Consider the following 22340-nt stretch of genomic DNA (forward strand, 5'->3'; position numbering starts at 1 on the left):
GTACGTCGGGTACAACGCGGCGGTACCGTGATCATCGGGATCACGATCTGTACCGACTCCCGTATAGTGTAGTCAACAAGTCTCTCGTGATCCAAAAACATCGACATTGGTCGGCGACGTGTTCGTCCGCTCGGTCTTTGGGAGAGAAATCCACACCATAGGTAGATGTATCCGAAAAATAATCTAATCGCAAAAACGGAATCGTAGTAACGAGAGAAATCCATTTTTGCAAAGAGTGGGGATCGGATCTTATACCTCTGCGGGATCGACGAAAGCCTGCGTGATGCAGGCTTGACGCAGGCTTGACGGAGAGTTGATGGAGCGAAGCGTGCTGATAACGTGTTCCGCAACTCCGCCGGCGAGTCCGGTCCGAGGTTGCGGAGCGAGAGCGAGCGTCGTAGACGAAGTAGTCGAAAGTAAAAGTGACACAGGGAGATGGAGGAGACCAGCTTTATTAATCAATGATCAGGTGTTACAATGATGGCTCCTCGTTGCTTTATATAGGGGGTAGGTGGACAAGGGATAAGTACCCACTTAACAAAAGAGGAGAAACGGGAGGGGCCGGCCCGTGCGTTTTGCACGCGGCCGCCGCCACCCCTCCGGGCTGACCCGGTTTCTCAACACAGAGCACCCTCCCACCTGAATCGCTCGCCCCTGCCGCAGCCCCAGTTTCAAACCAAAACCGCACCGCCGCCCCTGCCCTGCCCTGCCGCCCCCCTCCCGCAATGGCGTCGGGCTCCTCCCGAGGCCACGTCGACCAGGTAATCCCCTAACCTAGCTCTTCCCTACCGTCTCCCGCCTCCAGGCCCTAAGCCCCTGCCGGATCCGCCCCTCCGCAGTTCTTCGCGGCCAAGAAGCGGCGGCCCTCGTCGCAGCATGGGAGCCCCGGGGCCGCCAAGGGCTCCCTGGCGGGGTACCTGGTCCGGTCCCCTCCCGCCGCCGCGGCGTCGGCGGCGGCGTCGTCAGCGGCCCTCGCCGGCTCCCCCTCGGGCGCCCGGAGGAGCCTCGCGGCGTCCATGAACGCCGACATCGCCAATTCCGCCGCTGCGATGAATGTCGATGCGGGCGATTCCGCGGCGGTGGCGCCGGACTACGGGGACGACCTGGAGATGAAGCGGTTCACCATGGAGTTCCTGTCCCATTACTGCAGGTGAGCGATTCGTCTCGTTTTCGTGCCAAGAACCTGTCTTGTCCCCATTGCCGCAGGATACCCATTCTTTGTTGTTTCGGTGCCAAGAACCATTACTGTCTTGCGCGAAATTCAGGTTGTTGTCGTCCTTGTTGCAGCGATATCCCGTCTGTTATGATGCCTGATGCTGGCAAGCGCGAACCGGAGAAGCAGCAGAAGAGGAGCGCGGTCAACTCCTTCCTGGCTCCCTGCGGCGACAGATCTGCCAAGAAGCAGTGCGTTTCTCGTTGTGATGCCGTCGAAGTTCCAAGGGTTAAGGTAAGACTTTATGATTATTCTCTGATGAAGGTGATGCAGGAGCTGTGACTGACGGTTTTATGCACTGCAGGAATCAGGGGATAACATGCCCTTGAAATGGGTCGGTAATCACGGTGCTTCACAACCTCTTGAGGTATGGTGGATCCAAAGAACCATCAAATTTCGAAGCTGTCTGTGAAATTCTATGTTTTAGTAGCTTTTGGTGATATGCGAAGTTGTTCTTTTTGCAGGGGTTACATGAGGGGGCGAAGCTAAGCGGTGAGGGATTTGCGGCCTTGCAAAGGTCCAGCTTTACCCCATATGCTGCGCAGAAAATGGCTGGGTTTTCTGCAGCACCTGGGGAGACCCCAAAATCTGCATCCTCCCTGATATCGCCAGGGGAGGACTTCTGGAATGCCGCAATGGAATTTGCTGATGACGTCTCTGCTATGGCTGATAAGGGTCCTCGAAGGCGACACTGTGATGCGGCAGAGGACAAGTCGTCCTGTGCAGTTGCACTGGGTTCTAAGGCTCTTCCTAGATCAGGGAATGAGGAATTTAACTGTGAAAATACAGTAGGCAGCAATCCCATGAAGCAGATGGACACGTTATCAAATACAGCAGAATTAGCAGTGGCAAGTAGACAGCATAAAAACAACTCTCCTTTGCCTGTGAAGCATTTGGACTTCTTTCATGAGGATGCAATTCAAGTTTCAGACCTGGAAGGTAAAGAAAAAGGTGACACTGTTCCTGGAAGTGCACAAGTGAACCAGGGTCGACCGATGGACAGTAACTTTCATAGAACAGAAAACCTCATGCATTCTGTAGATGACATTAAGACAATTACTTTGTCAGAGTCAAAAACTGCAGGGATGGGTCATTCAATTGATGTGGGCAGCAGAGGTTCTTGTATGATTAAGAGTGACCTCAATCAACTGACCCATGGTGAGACTAAACTGCTAGCTGCACATTCGAATCCTGACAAGCCTAACAGAGATTCCAAGAGTAAGTTTGCTTCTCAAAGAGTGGAAACTTGCACTCCTACCAGCTCTGTTCCTCTAAAGGATCACTCCAAGCTCTCAAGCTGGCTCCCTCATGAGCTTTGTGCTATATACATGAAAAAAGGCATTCCACAGCTATATCCATGGCAGGTTAGCTTTGACTGTTTTTTCCTTCAATGAAATGTCACATACTCTTATGTACATAAAATTGCTGCCCCTATCAAGCATAAAATTGTGTGACTGTACTGTTAGTTCAACATAAAATTGCCGCCCCTGTCAAGCATTATTATGTACATTGGCTAATCCTGTCCAGTACTCTGCTCTTAGTTAGTAAAATTGTGTGACTGTACTGTCAGTTCAATCATGTTAATAAAAACTGTCTTACAAACTTCTGTTGTAACTCACAACTTATGCTCCTCTTATCATATGCAAAGTTGCAAACTACCTATTTCCTCCACATTCTGTGGTTCGTATGCCACGGGCTACTTCTCTACTATATGGTCTATGCAAAGGATTCAGATGGAGAAGCTTTTACTACTTCTCCACAATTTATTTTACATCCGACGAACCTGACCCATTGCAGTGCACTACTTTCCCAAATACACACTTTTCCTTGTTTATTCTGGAGCACAGTACGTATATGTCAGAATTTTGCATGTGTTTTTGTATTGGTGTGTTTGTGCACTCGAACGGCTATATATTTCATTGAGTTTATTTTTTTTGAGTATTTGACCATTATGTTACGCCAAAACCAAGTGTTGCCCACTTATGGGGAACAAATTATTAAAAAAAACCATCTGTCTTGTGCTTGTCCAAAGATCCGATTTTTTCTTATGAAGTATCCTGTACCATCATAAGCAGTTAATGGGTTCCTTACATATTGGCTCTAGAACCTAAACGATAATACTATTTAATAGGAAATCTAAAGGGTAGCTCCAAAAAGAAATATCCAAAGTTGCAAACTATTACAATCCCTAAATTATGGTTAGGTTCAGTGTCACATGTGTTGATTTGCTCTTTCTGTGCCTGGTTGGGTAAATATACCCACAGTACTTTAACAACAATACTTTTTTGATTGCATTACTTATCTTTTATTCATTTATGTTCCATGTCTATTGCAGGTGGAGTGTTTACTTGTGGATGGTCTCTTGGAGAATCGCAATCTTGTATATTGCGCATCTACGAGGTACTTGGAGGTTTACATGTTTTTTTCTTCTGTTGATTCGTCTCAGTACCCAATGATTCAGCCTGATTTTGTTGCTTTTCTGTAGATTTTTGATTCCATTATTCTAAAATATGTACTTCTCTATGATTCATTAATAGTATTAAGTGAGAACAGTGCATATTCCATGTAACTTCTTAAATCTGCTGGTGGGCCTTATGCTGTTCTTATGTTGCAGTGCTGGTAAAAGTTTTGTTGCTGAAGTGCTGATGTTGAGACGGATATTGTCCAGTCAAAAGATAGCAATTCTAGTCCTTCCATATGTTTCATTATGTGCTGAAAAGGTACATATTTGCATTGAGCTCAGCAATATTTGTACTCTTCAACTCGTGGTTTTTTGGGGCTCTGATTAATTGACTATTCAACTTCTTACAGGCTGAACATCTCGAGCAACTTCTTGCGCCACTGGGTAAGCATGTCCGTAGCTACTATGGGAATCAGGGGGGAGGGTCGCTTCCTAAAGATACATCAGTTGCTGTATGTACCATAGAGAAGGCGAATTCTTTGGTAAACAAGTTGTTGGAGGATGGCCGCCTTTCTGAACTTGGTATAATTGTAATAGATGAGCTTCATATGGTAAGTTCATCTAACCATTGTGCTTCTCAAGATCTTTTATCTTTTTTCTTTTGACACCAGATCTCTTATCTCTTGGTTCACCTTTGTTCGTTGTGTTTACTCACATGACATAATCATGTCCAGTATTCCTGGGATTTTTGACTTGTACATTTGAACTCATGTATGATTGTATACTAAAAAGTTAGTATAATACATTAGCACCATTAAGAATAGGCATGCAATTGTATCTAAGTAATTCTGCAATTCAATGGCGAGGCAACGTATGGGAAACCCTTGAATTCACAATTACAAGCACATATGCGTAGCCCTATTTTTATGTCTCTGAAGAAGGGAATACACTTCGTCAAAGTATCCTACACTCCAACAATACAAATAGAACTGCCTTTAAAGCAGCCATTATAATATGAAGGATATCTTTATCTATGCATGAGTGCATCCAGGCCCCTCTTGTCATCTGAACTTCTGAAGTAGTTATACCCTCCTTACTCCTGCTTCCTCATTGTTGAAGGACATGTAAAGTTTTTCCTGTTTACACATCTGAAAAGTTTCTCTAATATACAACTGTTTTATAGGTTGGTGATCAGCACAGAGGGTACCTTTTGGAGCTGATGCTCACAAAACTTCGGTATGCTGCTGGTGAAGGAAATTCAGGGTCATCTAGTGGAGAAACTTCAGGTTCTAGCAGTGGGAAGGCGGGTGCTACCCATGGATTACAGATTATTGGTATGAGTGCTACTATGCCCAACGTTGCAGCTGTAGCTGACTGGCTTCAAGTAAGAACTCTATTGTCGCTTTCATCCATATCTACTTTTTTGTCAATGTTGTTGTCTACCTTAAACAGGCATGCTGTGCAACTATCCAGAGATGATTAACTCTACGACTGGAGTTATATCACCATATTAATAGATGGAAATTTCTTGTATGATTTGTTTCTCTAAAAAGTGCTCGGTGTTAGGTAAACAGCAGCTAGTGCCTAAGCCGCGGCCTAGCAGTCAGTGGATATGCAGTGCACGCTACAGCACAAATATAGTAAATTAGTAGAAATTCTGCAGAGTTGATGCATACATTATTTTTTGTCAGTAGTCAACTAAAATCTCTTCAGCGCCTACTATGTGTTCAATAAAAATGTTCAATCACCAAACTATGTGACTGTTGTTATGGAGCCTACAAGCTAGCCCTGTGATCAACTTTATTGTACTATTCGTTATGCAACCTAATTTGTTTCTAGCACCCGGAACCCAATTTATGAGGTTTGTACAGGACTACAAGGCCTGTTTTTTATGGGGCCATAGGAACGTTTGAATGTCTTTCATTGTCCTGTACAAAGCGATATTATACTTCATTGCAAACTTTTTGATAATTGATGGCTCTCTGACGCAACACCAGGCCGCACTTTATCAAACTGCCTTTCGACCCGTCCCATTGGAGGAGTTTATCAAAGTTGGTAATCAAATATTTGATAAAGACATGAATATTGTACGCGTACTTCCAAAAATAGCTGATATTGGTGGTAAGGATCCAGATCATATTGTTGAGTTGTGCAATGAGGTAAATTCAATATAAAACTCTCCAGCCATTCCCAGTTCTTTTCTCTAGTTCCTAAGATTAATGCATAATCCACTCATTTTGCCCCTTCAGGTTGTTCTGGAGGGTCATTCTGTTCTTTTGTTTTGCTCCAGCCGAAAAGGCTGTGAATCAACTGCAAAGCATATTGCAAAGTACTTGAAAGTAGCTAATGTTGGTTCAAAAGAAGGCTCAGAGTTCCGAGATGCTGCTTCTGCAGTTGAAGCCTTGAAGAGGTGTCCTGCTGGGTTAGATCCTGTATTGGAAGAAACCCTTCCATTTGGTGTTGCATACCACCATGCTGGTCTCACGGTAATATATTTTTACTCTACATTCTACCTTCATCATTTACAACAATATAATCTACGTCTGACTGTTTAATTTGACACCATTCTCTTGCTGTTATTGCTGCTGTGGGCATTTGCAAGTTGCATTAAATATCTGAATGCCCATTTTTACTGCGGTTGAGTAGGTTGCTGTTTGAGTATGTTTATGGCCGTGAAAACATTGCTTTTATTCTTGTGGGGAAAAACGTTGCTCTTTTGGTTTCATGACAACTTCTCTCTTTCAGTTTTCACGTGCAAGTACATATATTTTTTATGATCATGATGCGAATGCACCACCAGATGGAGTTTATGATCTGTGTCTCATTCTGTCTTTAGTGCCTGTTACAGCCTGCTATTTTTCAGGTTAATGAGACATTGTGGAAATGTTGCTCCTTTGAATTTCATGACACCTTTTCTCTTTCAGTTTTCAGTGCAAGTACATGTTTTTGATGATCATGATGAGAATGCACCACCAGCTCACAAGTTCATAATACATGTCTCTGTTCTGCTTTTAATGACTTCTACAACCCACTCTTTTGTCAGGTTGAGGAGAGAGACATTGTGGAAACATGCTACCGTAAAGGCCTTGTCCGAGTTTTGACTGCCACATCAACTTTAGCTGCTGGAGTAAACTTGCCTGCCAGACGAGTTATATTCAGGCAACCTAGGATAGGTCGTGATTTCATTGATGGGACTCGCTATAGACAGATGGCTGGCCGTGCTGGTCGAACTGGAATAGACACAAAAGGAGAGAGTGTAAGCTATACAACCTACATTGGCATTTTAAGTTTGTAGCTATTCATTTATGCACTGAGAAATAATTCTTATTTTTTGACCTGCGGCCAAATTACAAGGTTTCTTCTGATACATATGTTTGAATACAGATACTTGTATGTAGGCCTGAAGAGGTAAAGAGGATAACAGGTATTGTTAGAAGTGATTGTCCCCCCTTGCAGTCATGCCTCTCAGAAGACAAAAATGGAATGACTCATGCAATTATGGAAGTTGTTGCTGGTGGGATCGTGCAAACTGCAAGTGATATTCATCGATATGTGAGATGTACGCTGCTTAACTCCACCAAATCTTTTGACGATGTCGTAAAGTCTGCTCAAGACTCTCTTCGTTGGTTATGCCATAAAAGGTTTGTTGAGTGGAACAATGACACCAAGATATACTCCACCACTCCACTTGGGCGAGCATCTTTTGGCAGTTCTCTCAATCCTGAGGAATCACTGGTAGGTTACTTTCTCTTGTATGTTTTCTTTATTTTTCATTAGGCGTTACCAACCATTGTTTATCACTACAGGTTGTGCTTGATGATCTTTCAAGGGCAAGAGAAGGTTTTGTTCTGGCATCTGATTTGCATTTAGTCTACTTGGTAACCCCCATAAATGTAGAAGTTGAACCTGACTGGGAGTTATACTACGAGAGGTTCATGCAACTGTCTTCTCTTGAGCAGGTACACATCTTCTGTTGCATCTGGAAAACTTGTTTCTGACATTTAATTTGATCGTGTGTACTATTTTCAAATTATACTTGTTTTCATTGGACACCAAGATAATTTTTGCAAGTCTATTTTCAAATAGCAACCTTGTCGTGATAACGACAATTGGTGCAAAGTATGTCAAAATCAAACATTTGTACACTAGCAATTCATTGTCACGTAGTGCACATCTATTTTATTTTTTGGATTGTTAATTTTTTTGGTAATCTTGAACGCAGTCAGTTGGCAACCGGGTTGGAGTAACAGAACCTTTCTTGATGCACATGGCTCATGGGGCAGCAATGCCTATTCGTGGAAGGCCCAAGAAAAACACTAGTGGAGGTTCTGGTGCAAACACTCTTATTAATGACCAGTCGCTTAGAGTATCTAAGCGCTTTTATGTGGCGCTGATGATATCAAGGCTGGCTCAGGTATAATTCAACTTCTAGTTGATTATTTACCAGATAACTTACTATTCCTGACATTGATCTATTGTATTCCCTCTCTTTCTCGTTTATAAGGCACACACGTATTTCTAGATCATCAATTGACCGACGAATTATGAGTTATATAGTATACTTTGCGTACTACGAGTATATAGTAGATACTTCGTTGGTTAAGCTGATGATCTTGGAATATGAGCGTGCCTTATAAACTGAAAGGAAGGGAGTGCTGGCCAAGTGATATGGCTTTAATGTTTTGGTGTCTTTTCACATTTACATATATAGTGTGATTAATATATGAAGTTTTAATGCATTTAATTTTTTCAATCTTCCAGGAGATTCCTGTCACAGATGTTTGTGAATCATTTAAAGTTGCTAGAGGTACGATTCAAGCCTTGCAGGAAAATGCTGGCAGGTTTGCTTCAATGGTTTCTGCCTTTTGTCAGAGACTTGGTTGGCAGGATTTAGAAGGTCTTGTTGCCAAGTTCCAAAACCGTGTCTCGTTTGGAGTTAGGGCAGAGATCGCAGAACTTACAACAATTCCATTCGTCAAGGTTTGTCATGTCACTATTAGATGACTTATCCAAGTACTGCCACTTGCGACTTGCATATTCTTACCTTATTGAGTCATTGTATGTATCATGGATGCAGGGCTCACGTGCAAGGGCTCTTTATAACTCTGGTTTGCGTACCCCTGTTACAATTGCTGAAGCATCTATTCCTGAAATTGCAAAAGCTCTTTTCGAGAATTCTTGGTCTGGTCAAGGTCGGTGCTCCATCTATACTTGAGCTTTTGCCTTCTAATATGTTTGATGTACCTTTTCATGTAACTTACTGGATCTTGTGTAAGCAGCAGTAGTGTATTACTGGTAAGTGGTGGTGTTGGTGGTAATAGCAGCAATAGCAGTAGTATTAAATCAGCAGCGGCAGTAGTAGTGGAACTCACAAATTACTATGGAACAAAGGACCTTTTGTCTTCTGGAGAAGGCCCGCACAAGTGCACATAGTTCGAATGTGCTGTTAAGTATTCCATATTAGCATTTACTTGCTCCATCTGCTTTTGTTTCCATCAGTAGTTACGTAGTTGCTTTTTGGTCAGTCTTTTATATCCATGATTTGGTTATTTTTTTGTGCATTTGCCTTCTCTTATGTCATTTTATTCAATTGATTAGATGATTCTGGGTTACGGCGAATGCAATTTGGTATAGCCAAGAAAATAAAAAATGGAGCTCGCAGAATTGTTCTTGAGGAGGCAGAAGCAGCCAGAGTAGCAGCATTCTCAGCTTTCAAATCACTTGGGGTAGAAGTTCCTCAGTTTACCACACCTCTGCTCCCAGCTAGTGAGGACTCTCCACCTCGAGATGTCATGGTATTTCCTGGTGCAGGTCATGCTAAGTGCCATGAGTCAGTTTTAGGGGCACATGTTGGCGATGAAAGAAACATCTGCTCTGATTATGTTCCTCAAAGGGCTTCTACAGAGATTGTAGGGGAGGATATGCACCCTGTTTCTACCATTCATATTAAAGAGAGCCAAGGAATAGCGAATAGTGTCAACATTGCTAGTATGCAAGAAGCATCACCTTTATCAACGTTGCCCAGCAGAAATGTGGCTGACAAAGGTCCTGTCAATGCACATAACTTCCCTGGAGGGTTCGATGGTTTCCTTGATCAGTGGTCTTCTGTTGATGAATTTTCTTTTGATCTTCATTTTGTTAAGAGATCAAGTAAACTATCTTTGACCATTTTTGAAATTCTTGGGTTAGCTGTTTGCTGGGAAAATTCACCCGTCTACTACTGCAATTTCCCGAAAGACCTAACCCCAACTGGTAGCAATGATTCTGTTGAACTGTGGGAAGGATTTAGGAAAAGATGGAGTAGAATAGTTGGCATTATGCAGCAAAAGAGTGTCAAGAAAACGACATGGAATTTGAAGAATCAGATTCAGGCACTTAAATCTCCCTGTGTTTCTTGTCAACGGCTTGCTAGGCTTCACCTCGACCCTAAAACATTGAACAATATTGAAGTCCTAGACAGCACATATGTGTTACTACCACCAATCTCTGTCTATAATGGGTTGGACATATGCTTGGTGGCATGGATTCTCTGGCCAGACGAGGAAAGCAAAACAGTGCCAAACCTCGAGAAGGTACAGTATTTTATTTTGTGACCCACAGTTCCTTTTATAATACATTTTTCCAGAAAAAAACTGATTTCTTTCAACTTCTCCAACAGCCAACCATTTCTAATTTTAATTTCGAGCTATTTCAAATGTTTTTCTGTCATCTAAATTCTGATTTATTTCTGATAAATAGTTAGTGAAGAGACGGCTACCAAGTGAGGCTGCAGCAGCAGCAAATCGGGATGGCAGATGGAGGAATCAGATGCACAAAGCAGCTCACAATGGTTGCTGTAGGCGTGCTGTGCAGACAAGAGCGCTGGGTTCTGTTTTGCTGAAGTTGCTTGTTTCTCAAAATCTCAGTGATTTGATTGAAACAGTTGAGGGTCCATTGGTATATTCTGCACCTTTGCCTAATGCAAATTGTTACGGAATGCTTTAATACCTCATTAAAAAATAAATGCTTTAGTACTAATGATATATTTATGGATAGGTAAATGTGCTTGCTGATATGGAATTATGGGGAATTGGTGCTGACATGGATGCATGTCTCCGTGCGAGGCATATTATAATAACAAGGCTGAAGGAGCTAGACAAAGAAGCATACAAATTAGCGGGCAAGAGTTTCTCACTAAATGCAAATGCTGACATCGCTGACATTCTTTTTACTCACTTAAAACTGCCAGTCCCAAAAGGGTGTGAGAAAGGGAAGTTGCATCCTAGCACTGACAAGCAGTGTCTAGACCATCTAAGGTAATGTTTATTATTTCTACATTGTTTGGGAGGTGAACATTTTTCATGCTTAGCACTCCCTCTGTAAAGGACTATAAGAGTGTTTAGATCACTACTTTAGACGGAGTAACTGTTATTCTGTTGATTCTTTTGTCAGTCTGAAGCAAATTTCTAAATCTGTTAAGGCTAAGACATTAGTCCCAACCTCAGAGGATTTTACATGATTTACACTATTAATTCAAATTACATATGAGTTGCCAATTGCTAGGGAGCATGCCAGTCTCTCTCTCACACAGGTCATGATAAACCATCGCTGTCATCTCACCAAGCTTCACTTCCCCTATTGCCGCTGCGTTCATTTGAGTTCCATCTAGGCCCGCGTCAGGCACCTTCTAAGTGAACGTCTTAGAAATCGGCACCAGTTGGTCAACAGCGATATCTTTATGCTCAGCACTACATCTTCTAAAAAACAGTTCAACCGATTGAGCTGTCACTGTCAGACTGGTGCGCTCATGAGGTGCAAGAAACACATGCCACACAATAAAAATGGAGAAAACTAGAATAATTGAGCTTCTTTCCACAAAGACACTCTATGAGATGCCATGTAATATCAGGGCATCAGCAGAGCAATCTCGAGAACTTGAAGATGCTTATGCTCAGACAAGCCACTCTGAGCACAAACACCTGTAAGCTTGTCTGGGAGAATCTTCTTTATTTTCTATCACATCTATTTGATTTTTTGGCACTTTGTCCTTGTTTCCTCAATCTTTCTTCAACATTCAGCTACTCAACTGTTGACAACAAAGTCGTGGCGAATGTGGACTAGAATAGCTCCAGCTGAACTTGTCAATTACTACCTCTGTATCAATATTTTCATACGGAGGAGTAGATCAGTATTTTTTGTTAAGTAGTTGATCAGTAATTTGTGAGGGCCTTATTTAGTTTTTTTAAATAGTGTATTTTCTTCTTTTTTCTTCAGGGATCTACACCCAATCGTCTCAGTAATTAAGGAACATAGAACATTGGCCAAACTGTTGAATGGCACATTGGGGTCCATTTGTTCACGGGCTAAGTTGTGCATCCAATCCCAAAGGTACATCATACATGGAAATTGGCTTCAGACATCAACTGCTACTGGCCGTCTATCAATGGAAGAGCCAAATCTCCAGGTTATTCACCTTTTATCCTTATGTTTCATTTGGTTTGATATTCATATATAGTTACCAATAACTGTCTGAATTATTATTTGCAGAGTGTTGAGCACATGGTGGATTTCACAACAAGAAAGAACGATAAAGATTTCACAAGCATGTCAATGGTTGATCATCATGAAATCAATGCCCGTGAATTTTTTGTTCCCACTCAAGTATTGCTCGTTTCAACCATTGTTTGCCTTTTGAATATTCCTAAAACAGCTATGATGATAATTTCATGGCCTCTCTCTTTCTTTTAATAGGAAAACTGGTTGTTGGTAACTGCCGATTACTCCCAGATAGAGCTGCGTTTTATGGCGCATTTTTCTAAAGATCCTGTATTGATCGAGCTTCTAAGTAAACCAGATGTTGATGTGTTTACTATGATTGCCTCAAGATGGAGTGGCAAAGAAGAGTCTTTGGTCTCTTCTAAGGACCGAGATAACACAAAGAGATTTATTTATGGCATCCTTTATGGAATGGGCGCCAACTCCCTTGCAGAACAACTTGAATGCAGCCCAGCGGAAGCTGCACAGAAAATTCAGAGTTTCAAGAGATTCTTTCCAGGCGTTTCTTCGTGGCTACAACAAGCTGTGGCATCATGTCGCCAAAAAGGGTGAGTTTTCTTTTCAGTAGCCATTTCTCCTCATAATTTCTAATATGCGTTGTCTTCCTTGATGCTGGTTCGGAATTGTTCATTAGGTCTATGAAAACATTATTAGTCTAAACATTTCTATTAATCATTCACATGTATCTCTTGATTGTTTCTCCAACATTAGCATACTTTCCATTATAACTTTGGTTGATATTTTAAATATAAACTTCAAAGGTTCCTTGAAGTCATCTGATATTGCATGTTGTTATGCTAACCCCTTTCCATACATATATTAAATCACATTATTGTCTATCTTATATTGGGAATACCATTTCTTATCTCAAAGATAGGGTAGTCTGACACTACAATAATTTAGTTCTATCCGGGATTCAAGAAAGTGCTTCTTTGCCTGGTTTGCTCTTTCAAAACTACTTCGTGATTTAAAGCTTGAAATATACACTAGAGGCATTTTTGAACATTTTGAAGAAGGACCCATTTGTTTAGGAGAAAACCAGCAGCAATCCAGCGGTACTGGCTGCTGGTTTTCTGACCCCTGGTTCTATCCAACATCAATGACAAATGAGCCTTTTCAACATATATCCGCATTCACATGCGTCACCCTATTATGGAATATGTATTCTCCACTCCACTTTTTTTTAGTACCACCGCATCAAAGCTTACTCAAGGTAACTTCAAAATTATAATATCTTACAGATACATTGAGACCTTGATGGGACGGAGACGTTTTCTTTCAAAAATTACCGCTGGAAACAGCAGAGAGAAAGCTCAAGCACAGAGACAAGCAGTTAATTCTATTTGCCAGGTTAGCAAACGTTTGTCCTGCTTTTGTTGCTAGTTTCATTGTATTAATGTATTATTATATGCAGGGTTCTGCTGCTGATATTATCAAGGTGGCTATGCTTAAGGTTCATTCTGTAATTACCAATGGGAGTAACACAGTTGATTCCATGGATGGGCTTATGCAAAACTTTTCACAAATCAGAGGGCGGTGTCACCTTCTTTTGCAGGTATTTTACAACGTGGTCATCACCCATTTTTCTCGCTTTCTGTTTATTTATTTTTTAAATATAGATAGCTTAGAGTTATGTTTTGCATTTTGTAGGTGCATGATGAACTTGTGCTTGAAGTTGACCCGTCTATGGTAGCAGACGCTGTAAATCTGCTACAGATAAGCATGGAAACTGCAGCTTCACTCTTGGGTATCATTTTTATGCTGAACTGAATGGTATCGGTCGATTTTCATTTCAAAGCTGAAAACTGAATTGCTGTTTGTTTCTTGCCCAGTACCTTTACGTGCTAAAGTAAAGGTTGGAAAAACTTGGGGTTCTCTTCAGCCTTTCCGGCCAGAGCCTTGATGGTGAATGCCACTTCACAGTACCCAGGAAATCACATTTTTCATCTTCAAGACCAATAGCCATTGCCATCATAAAGCTGGGTTAGTTCTAACTTCTCTGAAGCAACATTTGATCTACCGTTAATGCTTCTCTGATGCCACGTTTGATCTACCACATAGATTACATGCCTTACTGCGCACGTTTTCTATTTGGTTTGATGAAATTAATTCGCCTTTGGTCTCTTTTGGGTGTCTCTGGAACTAGGATTCAATCAGGTCATGATGCTTTCTGGTCTCTATCAGATGGGCCCATGGTTGCTTTGTGTCTTTTGATATGGTATCAAATCATGACCTGTGATGCGTTGTGGCATATGAAGGCGATTATTCCATCACCAATCAACTCAGAGATTACAACTGGCAAGAGGTCATTTTTTCGAGAGCATACCTGGCAAGAGGACACGATGAGTGTGCATGCAGTTCCTCAAATTTCTTTGAGGATATCACCGAGCAAGCTTGTACATATTTTATGAATGCATTGCCTGAAGCTTAGGGCATCTTGTTTGCTGGGAAATTTGGAGAGCGGAATCTACACATTTTCGACATGGAAGGGAAGGGCTCCCCATCCCGAGCCATCCATCACCACAGATGAGGCCACCCACAGGAACCAACCTGGTGGCTCCATTCTCTGGCCGAGTGCGTTTGCACCAGTGTTTGTACAGTTGTTCCTCATGGTGTAGGCATCCAGTGTCTACCTTTTGTCTTCCCCTTCCTTTTCTCTTTTGTTCGGTTTGCTGTTGTGCTTGGCCATCCTGGCTAAGATCAATGGAATCTTAGCAGCTCTCCTGCTGACATAAAAAGAATGTAGCGATAGAAAAAAGGATGTACATATCATGCAACTGAACTGATGATAAAAAAAAAGTTAGGGCAGAGCAACAATGTTTTTGATGCTTGCATATTGCCCCCTGTAGAAAATCAATGTGTGCATAATTGTAATTGCAATGATGTTACCTGTGTTCACTGAATGATATACAGGGGTGTATAAGGTTTGAGCCCAGCTCATATATGGTGGACCTGGGTTTTGGTCATTTTAACTCGTCGAATATCTGGTTCATCTTGTCGGTTGTTCAACAAGGTATGTGCAATATTGCTGGTTTACTTGCAATATTTTTACCGTGTTGTCTGCTTACAATAGCGAGTAACATTTTTGGTTTGCGTTGGTTTATGTTAGTGACAAGGACAGTATGACTCCTAAGACTGGTTGATTTGGCGAAATTTGGTCAATGTCTTCACTAGCCCCTGCCCACCATCATCCTTTTGTAGTTGGAGCATCAGCCATTGTATAGAGGCTGCACCAATTAATTCAGATCAGAGGAAGTAGTATTATTGCCCCCTTGACAGAGTAGTTGTAAGTTGCAAGTTGATTAATTGCAACAGGAGCCACAAAGTCAGCTAAAAACAAAACAAAATCAAAATTTGTGAGTTGTAAGTTGTAACCAGCAGAGCATCCCATGGTTCCATAATGCAAAAACCAGCTCATCACACAACAGAGCACGTGGCATGCAATCAGCACAAACGGGGACCAAAAGGCAACAACACAACTGCTAGCTGCTGGCCAGCCGCTCCATCTATCTCTCCCAACAGCTGATAATTTAACCCTAACCAAACAATAGCCAGCGAAGCGGCCAACCAGACCAGCCAAGCATTGGCCGGCCGGCCAGAAGGATTACAGCTACAAGCCTTTGTTTCCAAGCCAAAGTCTCAGTCTCCAACTCCAAGTACTACTACTATATATAACCCCCCAAATGATCTCTAATCCTCCATCGAAGATCACAAGCCTGACAACATCTCCAGTTCCCTCCCAGCAACAGTCATCTTTGCTACTAGTTCATTGCAGCAACGCCAGCCGAGGAAGCAAATGGCGGTTACTCTGAAGCTCAGGATCCTCGCCGTGGCGGCAGCCGCCGCCGTCATGGTCGGCACGGTCTCCGCAGCCGATGGACCAGCTCCAGCACCGGCCTCTGGCGCGTCGTCTGCCGCCCCGGCTGTCGCCATGGCGTCCCTCACCGCGCTCGTCTTCGGCTACTTCTTCTGAGGCCATGTACTCGTGCGCGCAGTTATTTGGGATTTTTCTTTGGTTCGTCTCGTGTTCATACATGATGAGTACACATTGTAAATTTACATGTTCTTTTCTATTTCTAATAGAAAAATTGTTGGGTACACACATTTGTTTATTTCATAAAGGATGCTTTTTATAATGTAAGATGAAAGGGATACAAACACAATATGTCTACCCTTAAAAAACCAACACAATATGTACACACACCATCCTAATCCTATTCATGTTCTCTCTTCTCTCTCTCCCACTCCCACTACTGCTCACACCTGCCTCTGCATTATTAGTATACACACAATTAATACCTACACACAAACAAATGGTCACAACAGTAAATATATAGCAAAGTCATATAGGATAGATGCAATGTGTAGGCGAACCAACCTGTGGTTGGATGGTTAGAGGGACAATGGTATACCTAACCCATCAGGGTTCAAGTCCTGGTGCTCGCATTGTTCCTGAATTTATTTCAGGATTTCCGGCGATGCGCTTTCAGTGGGAGAAGACGTTCCCGTCGACGAAGGTGGTGCAAATGCACACAACCCAACAAAGTCACACAATCCAGACATGGACATAATAACCACACCAACTGAAAACCGTCCACAACCCAAGCAAGCAGCCCAGCCGTCAAGAGCTATCTACGTAGCCAAGAACATTCGTCAACGCAGCAATGGCGTAGTTCATAGATCAACTGGGAGAGAGGACGGTACCGCCAAGATTTCACACTAGAAACTGTTGGAGTATAATGTCCGGCCCTCTTCCATACTTAACGCATTATATTATAAAAGAAGACTCCGCAGGCTACATCGATCCCATGTCTAAGAACTAAATAAGGCTAGACGTGAGGGGGAGTGTTGAAATATATTGCCTTTGGGTGAACTGGTTAGGTGTATAAACTTACAACCAAGAGTTTCAGGGTTCAAAACCCAGTGAACGCAATAAATAATTGCACCGCTTCCGCTGCCCACGTCATAAACTCCAAAGGAGTATAGACGTGAGGGGGAGTGTTGGAGTATAATGTTCGGCCCTCTCCCATAGTTTGGGCTTTTAGATGAATTGACTGGAGTATGAATTCAATAGAGACTCTGAGGCGTAAATCTGGACATCTAGTTCTAACTGATCGGTTCTTTATTTTACTTTGTTGGATATGTTGGATTTATTCTTCCAATTTTCAATTTGTCGACAATGGTGCCTAGATTTGTCGAGCGGCCGCACAACGTGAGTTCTTTGCTTTAGAGGGAGTAAATTGCAGAAAATCATCATTTTGAAGGCTAGGTTAGCATAAAACATTATATTGCTACATAATTTTTTGCAGAAAACACTCCACCTTGTGTAATTTTCTTGCAAAAATCACTAATCGATGGATCTGGCTCAGTTAAGTGAGTTTATGACAGGTTAGTCCGCTTTTTGCATAGCGTAACCAGCCGTCCCGACCGCTGTTAGAGCAGTAGACGGCACCGTTCGGGCCAAATCCATTTCTCGTGGTCGTCGGCCTGAGCTGGGTGGGATGTATGTTGCATGGTCGTCGGCTTGAGCCTGCCGCCTCGCCCGTGCTCTTGGATGGGCTCTGGGAGAAGGCCACCAGTGCACGCGCGTAGTCACGGAGAACGAGGCCAACGGCAGCCGGCTCTGCACCATCTCCAGCACGTCGTCCGGGAGCAACATCGGGGACGACGTCAATCCCTTCGCCACTGCATCATCCTCAACCTCCAGCGAGTGACTGAGCCGCGCGACGGCGGCCGTGGAGTGCTTCTTCCGCCGGCCCGCACCAGAGGGATGGGGATGGGTCCCCCAGATCTGGCGCCGGGCAGTGGGGGGAGACCGAGGCCACTCGGATCTGACGCCGTCCTCCACCTCACCGCACTCAGTGAGGTCGCGTCCCCGTCCACAAGCGCGCTCTCGAAGCAGTGGTGCGGGCTACGGTGCTCCTCGGGTGCCATGAACCTGCGTGCGTCCCCGAGCCAAGGTTCGAGTTCATGGGTGACGAACAGAGCACGAACCACATATCGTTCTTCCTTTTCTTTTTTCTTCCAATCTTCCAATGACAGGCGGACCCCATACGCCCACACATGATTATAACGTTCCCAGACGTTGCCGTTCCAAGTGAGATGTTAAGCGGTGCCACATCAGCCTGACTGGCAGGCCCCAACTATCATAAACATGCTCAATCGAGCCTAATCTATCAATTAGTGTTATTTACAAAAGATTACTCTACATATGATGTTTTCTGTAAAAGAATTATATGTAGTGTTTTCTGGTAACCTAACCTTTAAAGTGATGGTTTCTTACAATTTACTCCTTCAAAGAAGACCAAGATGGAATTCAACCTAAATTTGAAACGACCGCCATAGAAATATAAATTGTATGCAGCAACCAAGTAAATGCAAATATAAGTATATAACACTGATATAGTACGCTGAGTTCCTCAAATCAAATAAGTAATGTGTTCGCTGCCGCTGGTTGACACTCGATCCTGAATATTTTTTGTCATTTGTCAGCCCCGAAATTTTCATTAGCTCAGCTCTCAATAGCTAAAATTTCATACTAATATTTTGCGTAGGTATTTTCTGGGTTGCCAGTTCCACTTGCTATACTTACGCCAAAAATTAGTCCTGCTCATACTAAAAGTGTTTCTCACAATCTTTCTAAGTGGTAAGTACACAACTGAAAAAAAATGATCCCCCAACCTAGAAGATTTTGTATTAATGGTCATTTTGCAAGAACGCTGAGAGGATTTTGCAGTACGAAAATCCAAAACAAAAACGACCTAACAAAGAGGAAACCTATAAACGAAAATCTGAATAAAATACAAAGAACAGTATAAAAAAATTACCAGCACCGAGCGGAGTGCTGTTTTTGCAATAATGCAGAGAAGATTTTGCAACAATGGTCATTTTCGCAGTCTAGGGAAATTTTCGAGCAGAGTAAAGAGTACGGTTATTTACTATGCAGGAGCTCAAGGGCGTGTTTGGTTACATTGCCAATCCAGCCTGGCCCGGCGAGCCTGGCTCTAGTGAGCCGGTTTGAGGGAATGCAGGCAAAAAAACCCCAGATAGTTTGGTTGCCTGCACGTACCTAGTTGCATGAGACAACCATTTTTGACCTGGCGTTTGGTTGCCCGCATTACATTAGGCGCACATATGACATGGTGTTTGGTTGCAACCTGCATAAGGTGTTGTCACCACTTCTAACTAGTGGTGAGCTTACCACACACAATCTGAATATGTAGTGCCAGCTAGTTAAACAAATGACAGTTCATCCTAACTACTATCAAATGACAGTTCAAATTATTAAGAGCCATTGGCTAAATAGGGGATAGTTTATCGGTGTTGCTGCTACCAGATCTTCCTTTTCCCCTTCCCCTTCTTCTGCTTCTGCTACTGCTTCTTCTTCTTCTTCCATCTTCTTCAAATCCTGCACTGACCACTATTAAGCCACATTGCCTCTGCCCACTCCAACCTTTTATTCTTCCAAGCGTCATTGTCAAATGCCTCCACACCATGGCCGGAGCTAACAACATCGTCAGGCTCGACCTCTTCCTCCTCAGGCACGTGTTCATCAAAGCCCCACTGGAGGATCCAGTTATGCAGAATGCAACAAGCAAGAACAAGCTTAATCTGAGTGGAGTATGGGTGAAAATGGCTTCTGATCCAGGATCTTAAACCTATTCTTCAGAGCTCCAAATGCCCTCTCAACAGTTACTCTAAGGCTAGAGTGTCTGAGATTAAACAGCTCCTGTGCAGTCCTGCTGGAATTTTGTCTATTTTGGGCCTAGCCCAATAGCAGTTTCAGAAATTCCTAATAAATCCTAGAGGCCCACGCAGCCCATTTGTGCAAGGCAAGAGGTGGAACTAAAGTTTAGTCTCACATTGCTAGTTTAGAGGGAGTTGGACCTCTTTATAAGGGAGGTTCTTTCCCCACATGTATGAGCATGAGAACAAGAGGGACATCCACGCGCGCTCCTCCTCCGCCGCCCGCCTCGCCATGCCACGCCTCGTCACGACGCGCCGCGGGTTGCGGGAACGAGCCGATGTCTAAATTTTTGCCACGCACGACTGGTATACGAACGGTCACACAGGAGCTGAAACGTTTTGCTGTAGTGGAGACTGAATACGAACGGCGCACCTCTTCGCGTTCTGCCTGTTCGCTTTGTCTCCCTCCGTTGCTTCACCTCCCACCGCAGCCTGTTCGCGTCCTTCTCCTATGCCTATATAAGAGAGGTTGCTCCTCTCCAGAGAGACACACCAGAAGATCCTCTTCCTCTCGCCACAAAGTTCCTGAGCACTGCGCTGCTGCTACGATCTTCCCCATCCCGACTTGCGGCGTGCACCGCAGGTGTAAGCCTCCGAAACCGCACCTTTTGAGTCCTGTACGGGAGAAGGGTGATAAGGTTTTTGGGGAGCGCTCTGCGCGACTACTCGTCATGGACGCTCCGGACTCCGACGACTACTTCCCCGACGACGACTTCTTCCCCAACGTCGACAACCTCCTCGACGACATGGCTGGCGAGGATGTCGATCCCAAATCCAGTACTGCTGCTGCTGTCCCGTATGTGATCTTCTCCTTTCTGTTCGAGGTTCTGCTACAGTACCTTGTTCTGGTGTTTGCCCTAGACATATTAGGTTCTACATCATATATGCAACTACCTCTACTGTCTGCTCTAGATTTGCTAGGCTACAGTTCATATTTATATATGCCTTTTACCTTCTCTCTGTCAGAACGCATGACTTATTTTATCTCTACTATATTAGTCATGCTTTATCTAGTTTTTCTGTTAATAAAATCATTTGGTAAATTGCTCATATTTCCAACAATCCAAAAACCTTATTATAGGCAATTTACCCCAAGTGGTTTTGCTGCTTCCATGAGACCTCCTATATTTGAGGGTATCCACTATAAGAGGTGGCGCGTGAGAGCAGTCTTATGGTTCCAAACCATGAGTTGCTATGACGCCACTCTTGGCAAACCTGAAGGAGAGCTTGATGCTCAACAGGCACAAGCTTTTCAGAAAATGGATACTCTGTTTAAGGCTGCTCTCTTGAGTGTTCTTGGTGAGAACATAGTTGATGCTTATGCGTCAATTGATAATGGAAAAGATATGTGGGATGCACTCGAGGCCAAGTTTGGGGTCTCGGATACTAGCACTGAGCTGTACATCATGGAGCAATTCTATGATTACAGGATGACGGAAGAGCGCTCCGTGGTTGAGCAAGCTCATTAGATACAGTCATTTGCTAGAGAACTTGAGCACTTCAGTTGTATGCTACCGGACAAGTTTGTTGCCGGAGGTATCATCACTGAGCTTCCTCCTTCGTGGAGGAACTTTGCTACCTTACTGAAACATAAGAGACAAGAGTTTTCCGTCCTGGATCTCATTGGCACTCTTGATGTGGAAGAAAAGGCGAGAGCAAAGGACACACGTGCTCGAGGTATTGAGGGAGGATCTAGTGCCAATCTGGTATAGAAGAAGAACTTCCAGCCCCACAAGTTCAACAACAAGGGCAAGTTTGATGGTAAAGCAAAGTTTGACGGGAAGAACAAGGCTGTGCAACACATGAACTTCAAGAGGAAGAATGACAAGAAGAAAGATGTCTGTCATGTGTGTGGGGATCCTGATCATTGGGCTCCTAGTTGCCCTAATCGCTATGACAAGCGTCATCCTGGAAAAGGCGGCAAGACCGCTAATGTTGTCATTGGAGACACTGACATAAAGGATGCTGGGTATGGTATATTTCCCACTATTCTTTCAGTATGTCATTCTCCTGATTGGTTGATTGACACGGGTGCTAATGTGCATGTATGCGGTGATATTTCCATGTTTTCGTCTTATCAGACCGCAGGGACTTCAACCGTGCTGATGGGCAACGGTTCAAGTGCTTCTGTTCGTGGTGTTGGCACGGTCGATCTGAAGTTTACTTCGGGGAAGATCGTGCGGCTGAAGAACGTGCATTATGTCCCCTCCGTCAATAAAAATCTTGTTAGCGGATCTCTTCTGTGTAGAGATGGCTACAAGCTTGTCTTTGAGTCAAATAAATTTGTAATATCCAAGTATGGAACCTTTGTTGGTAAAGGCTATGAGTCAGGAGGCCTGTTTCGTTTATCCTTATTAGATGTTTGCAATAAAGTTGTTAATCATGTTTGCAACAATAGTGAATCAAATGTGTGGCATTCACGTCTTTGTCATGTTAACTTTGGTT

The 22340-nt window shown here is 43.3% G+C and overlaps 1 protein-coding gene across 2 annotated transcripts; it reads left to right on the plus strand.

The window, feature by feature from the left end:
• The first annotated feature begins 603 nt into the window (after positions 1-603).
• LOC123182545 (helicase and polymerase-containing protein TEBICHI) lies at positions 604-14983 on the plus strand. 2 transcript variants are annotated; one of them, XM_044595150.1, is made up of 28 exons: positions 604-761; positions 840-1150; positions 1288-1447; positions 1518-1580; positions 1678-2577; positions 3549-3613; positions 3828-3933; positions 4025-4225; positions 4798-4998; positions 5612-5773; positions 5864-6100; positions 6658-6870; positions 6999-7349; positions 7421-7573; positions 7837-8028; positions 8376-8594; positions 8692-8806; positions 9213-10186; positions 10353-10550; positions 10650-10909; positions 11868-12057; positions 12141-12254; positions 12345-12697; positions 13391-13499; positions 13564-13704; positions 13800-13896; positions 13982-14132; positions 14296-14983. In XM_044595150.1, exons 1-27 carry the CDS (start codon positions 726-728, stop codon positions 14050-14052), a joined length of 6192 nt encoding a protein of 2063 aa, XP_044451085.1. In that variant the 5' UTR covers positions 604-725; the 3' UTR covers positions 14053-14132; positions 14296-14983. The 2 variants fall into 2 exon arrangements, with proteins under 2 accessions (XP_044451085.1, XP_044451086.1); XM_044595151.1 differs by having other exon boundaries at positions 14307-14983.
• The last annotated feature ends 7357 nt before the right edge of the window (positions 14984-22340 follow it).

Source organism: Triticum aestivum, chromosome 1D (assembly GCF_018294505.1).
Source record: "Triticum aestivum cultivar Chinese Spring chromosome 1D, IWGSC CS RefSeq v2.1, whole genome shotgun sequence".
NCBI classification, from domain to species: domain Eukaryota; kingdom Viridiplantae; phylum Streptophyta; class Magnoliopsida; order Poales; family Poaceae; genus Triticum; species Triticum aestivum.

Excerpts from the sequence above, each read along its gene's own strand:
- LOC123182545 (XM_044595150.1), top strand. The coding sequence starts at position 726 with ATGGCGTCGGGCTCCTCCCGAGGCCACGTCGACCAG. Across the intron at positions 3,614-3,827 it reads GTATATTGCGCATCTACGAG|TGCTGGTAAAAGTTTTGTTG; the intron begins GTACTTGGAGGT and ends CTTATGTTGCAG. Across the intron at positions 12,255-12,344 it reads AATTTTTTGTTCCCACTCAA|GAAAACTGGTTGTTGGTAAC; the intron begins GTATTGCTCGTT and ends TTCTTTTAATAG.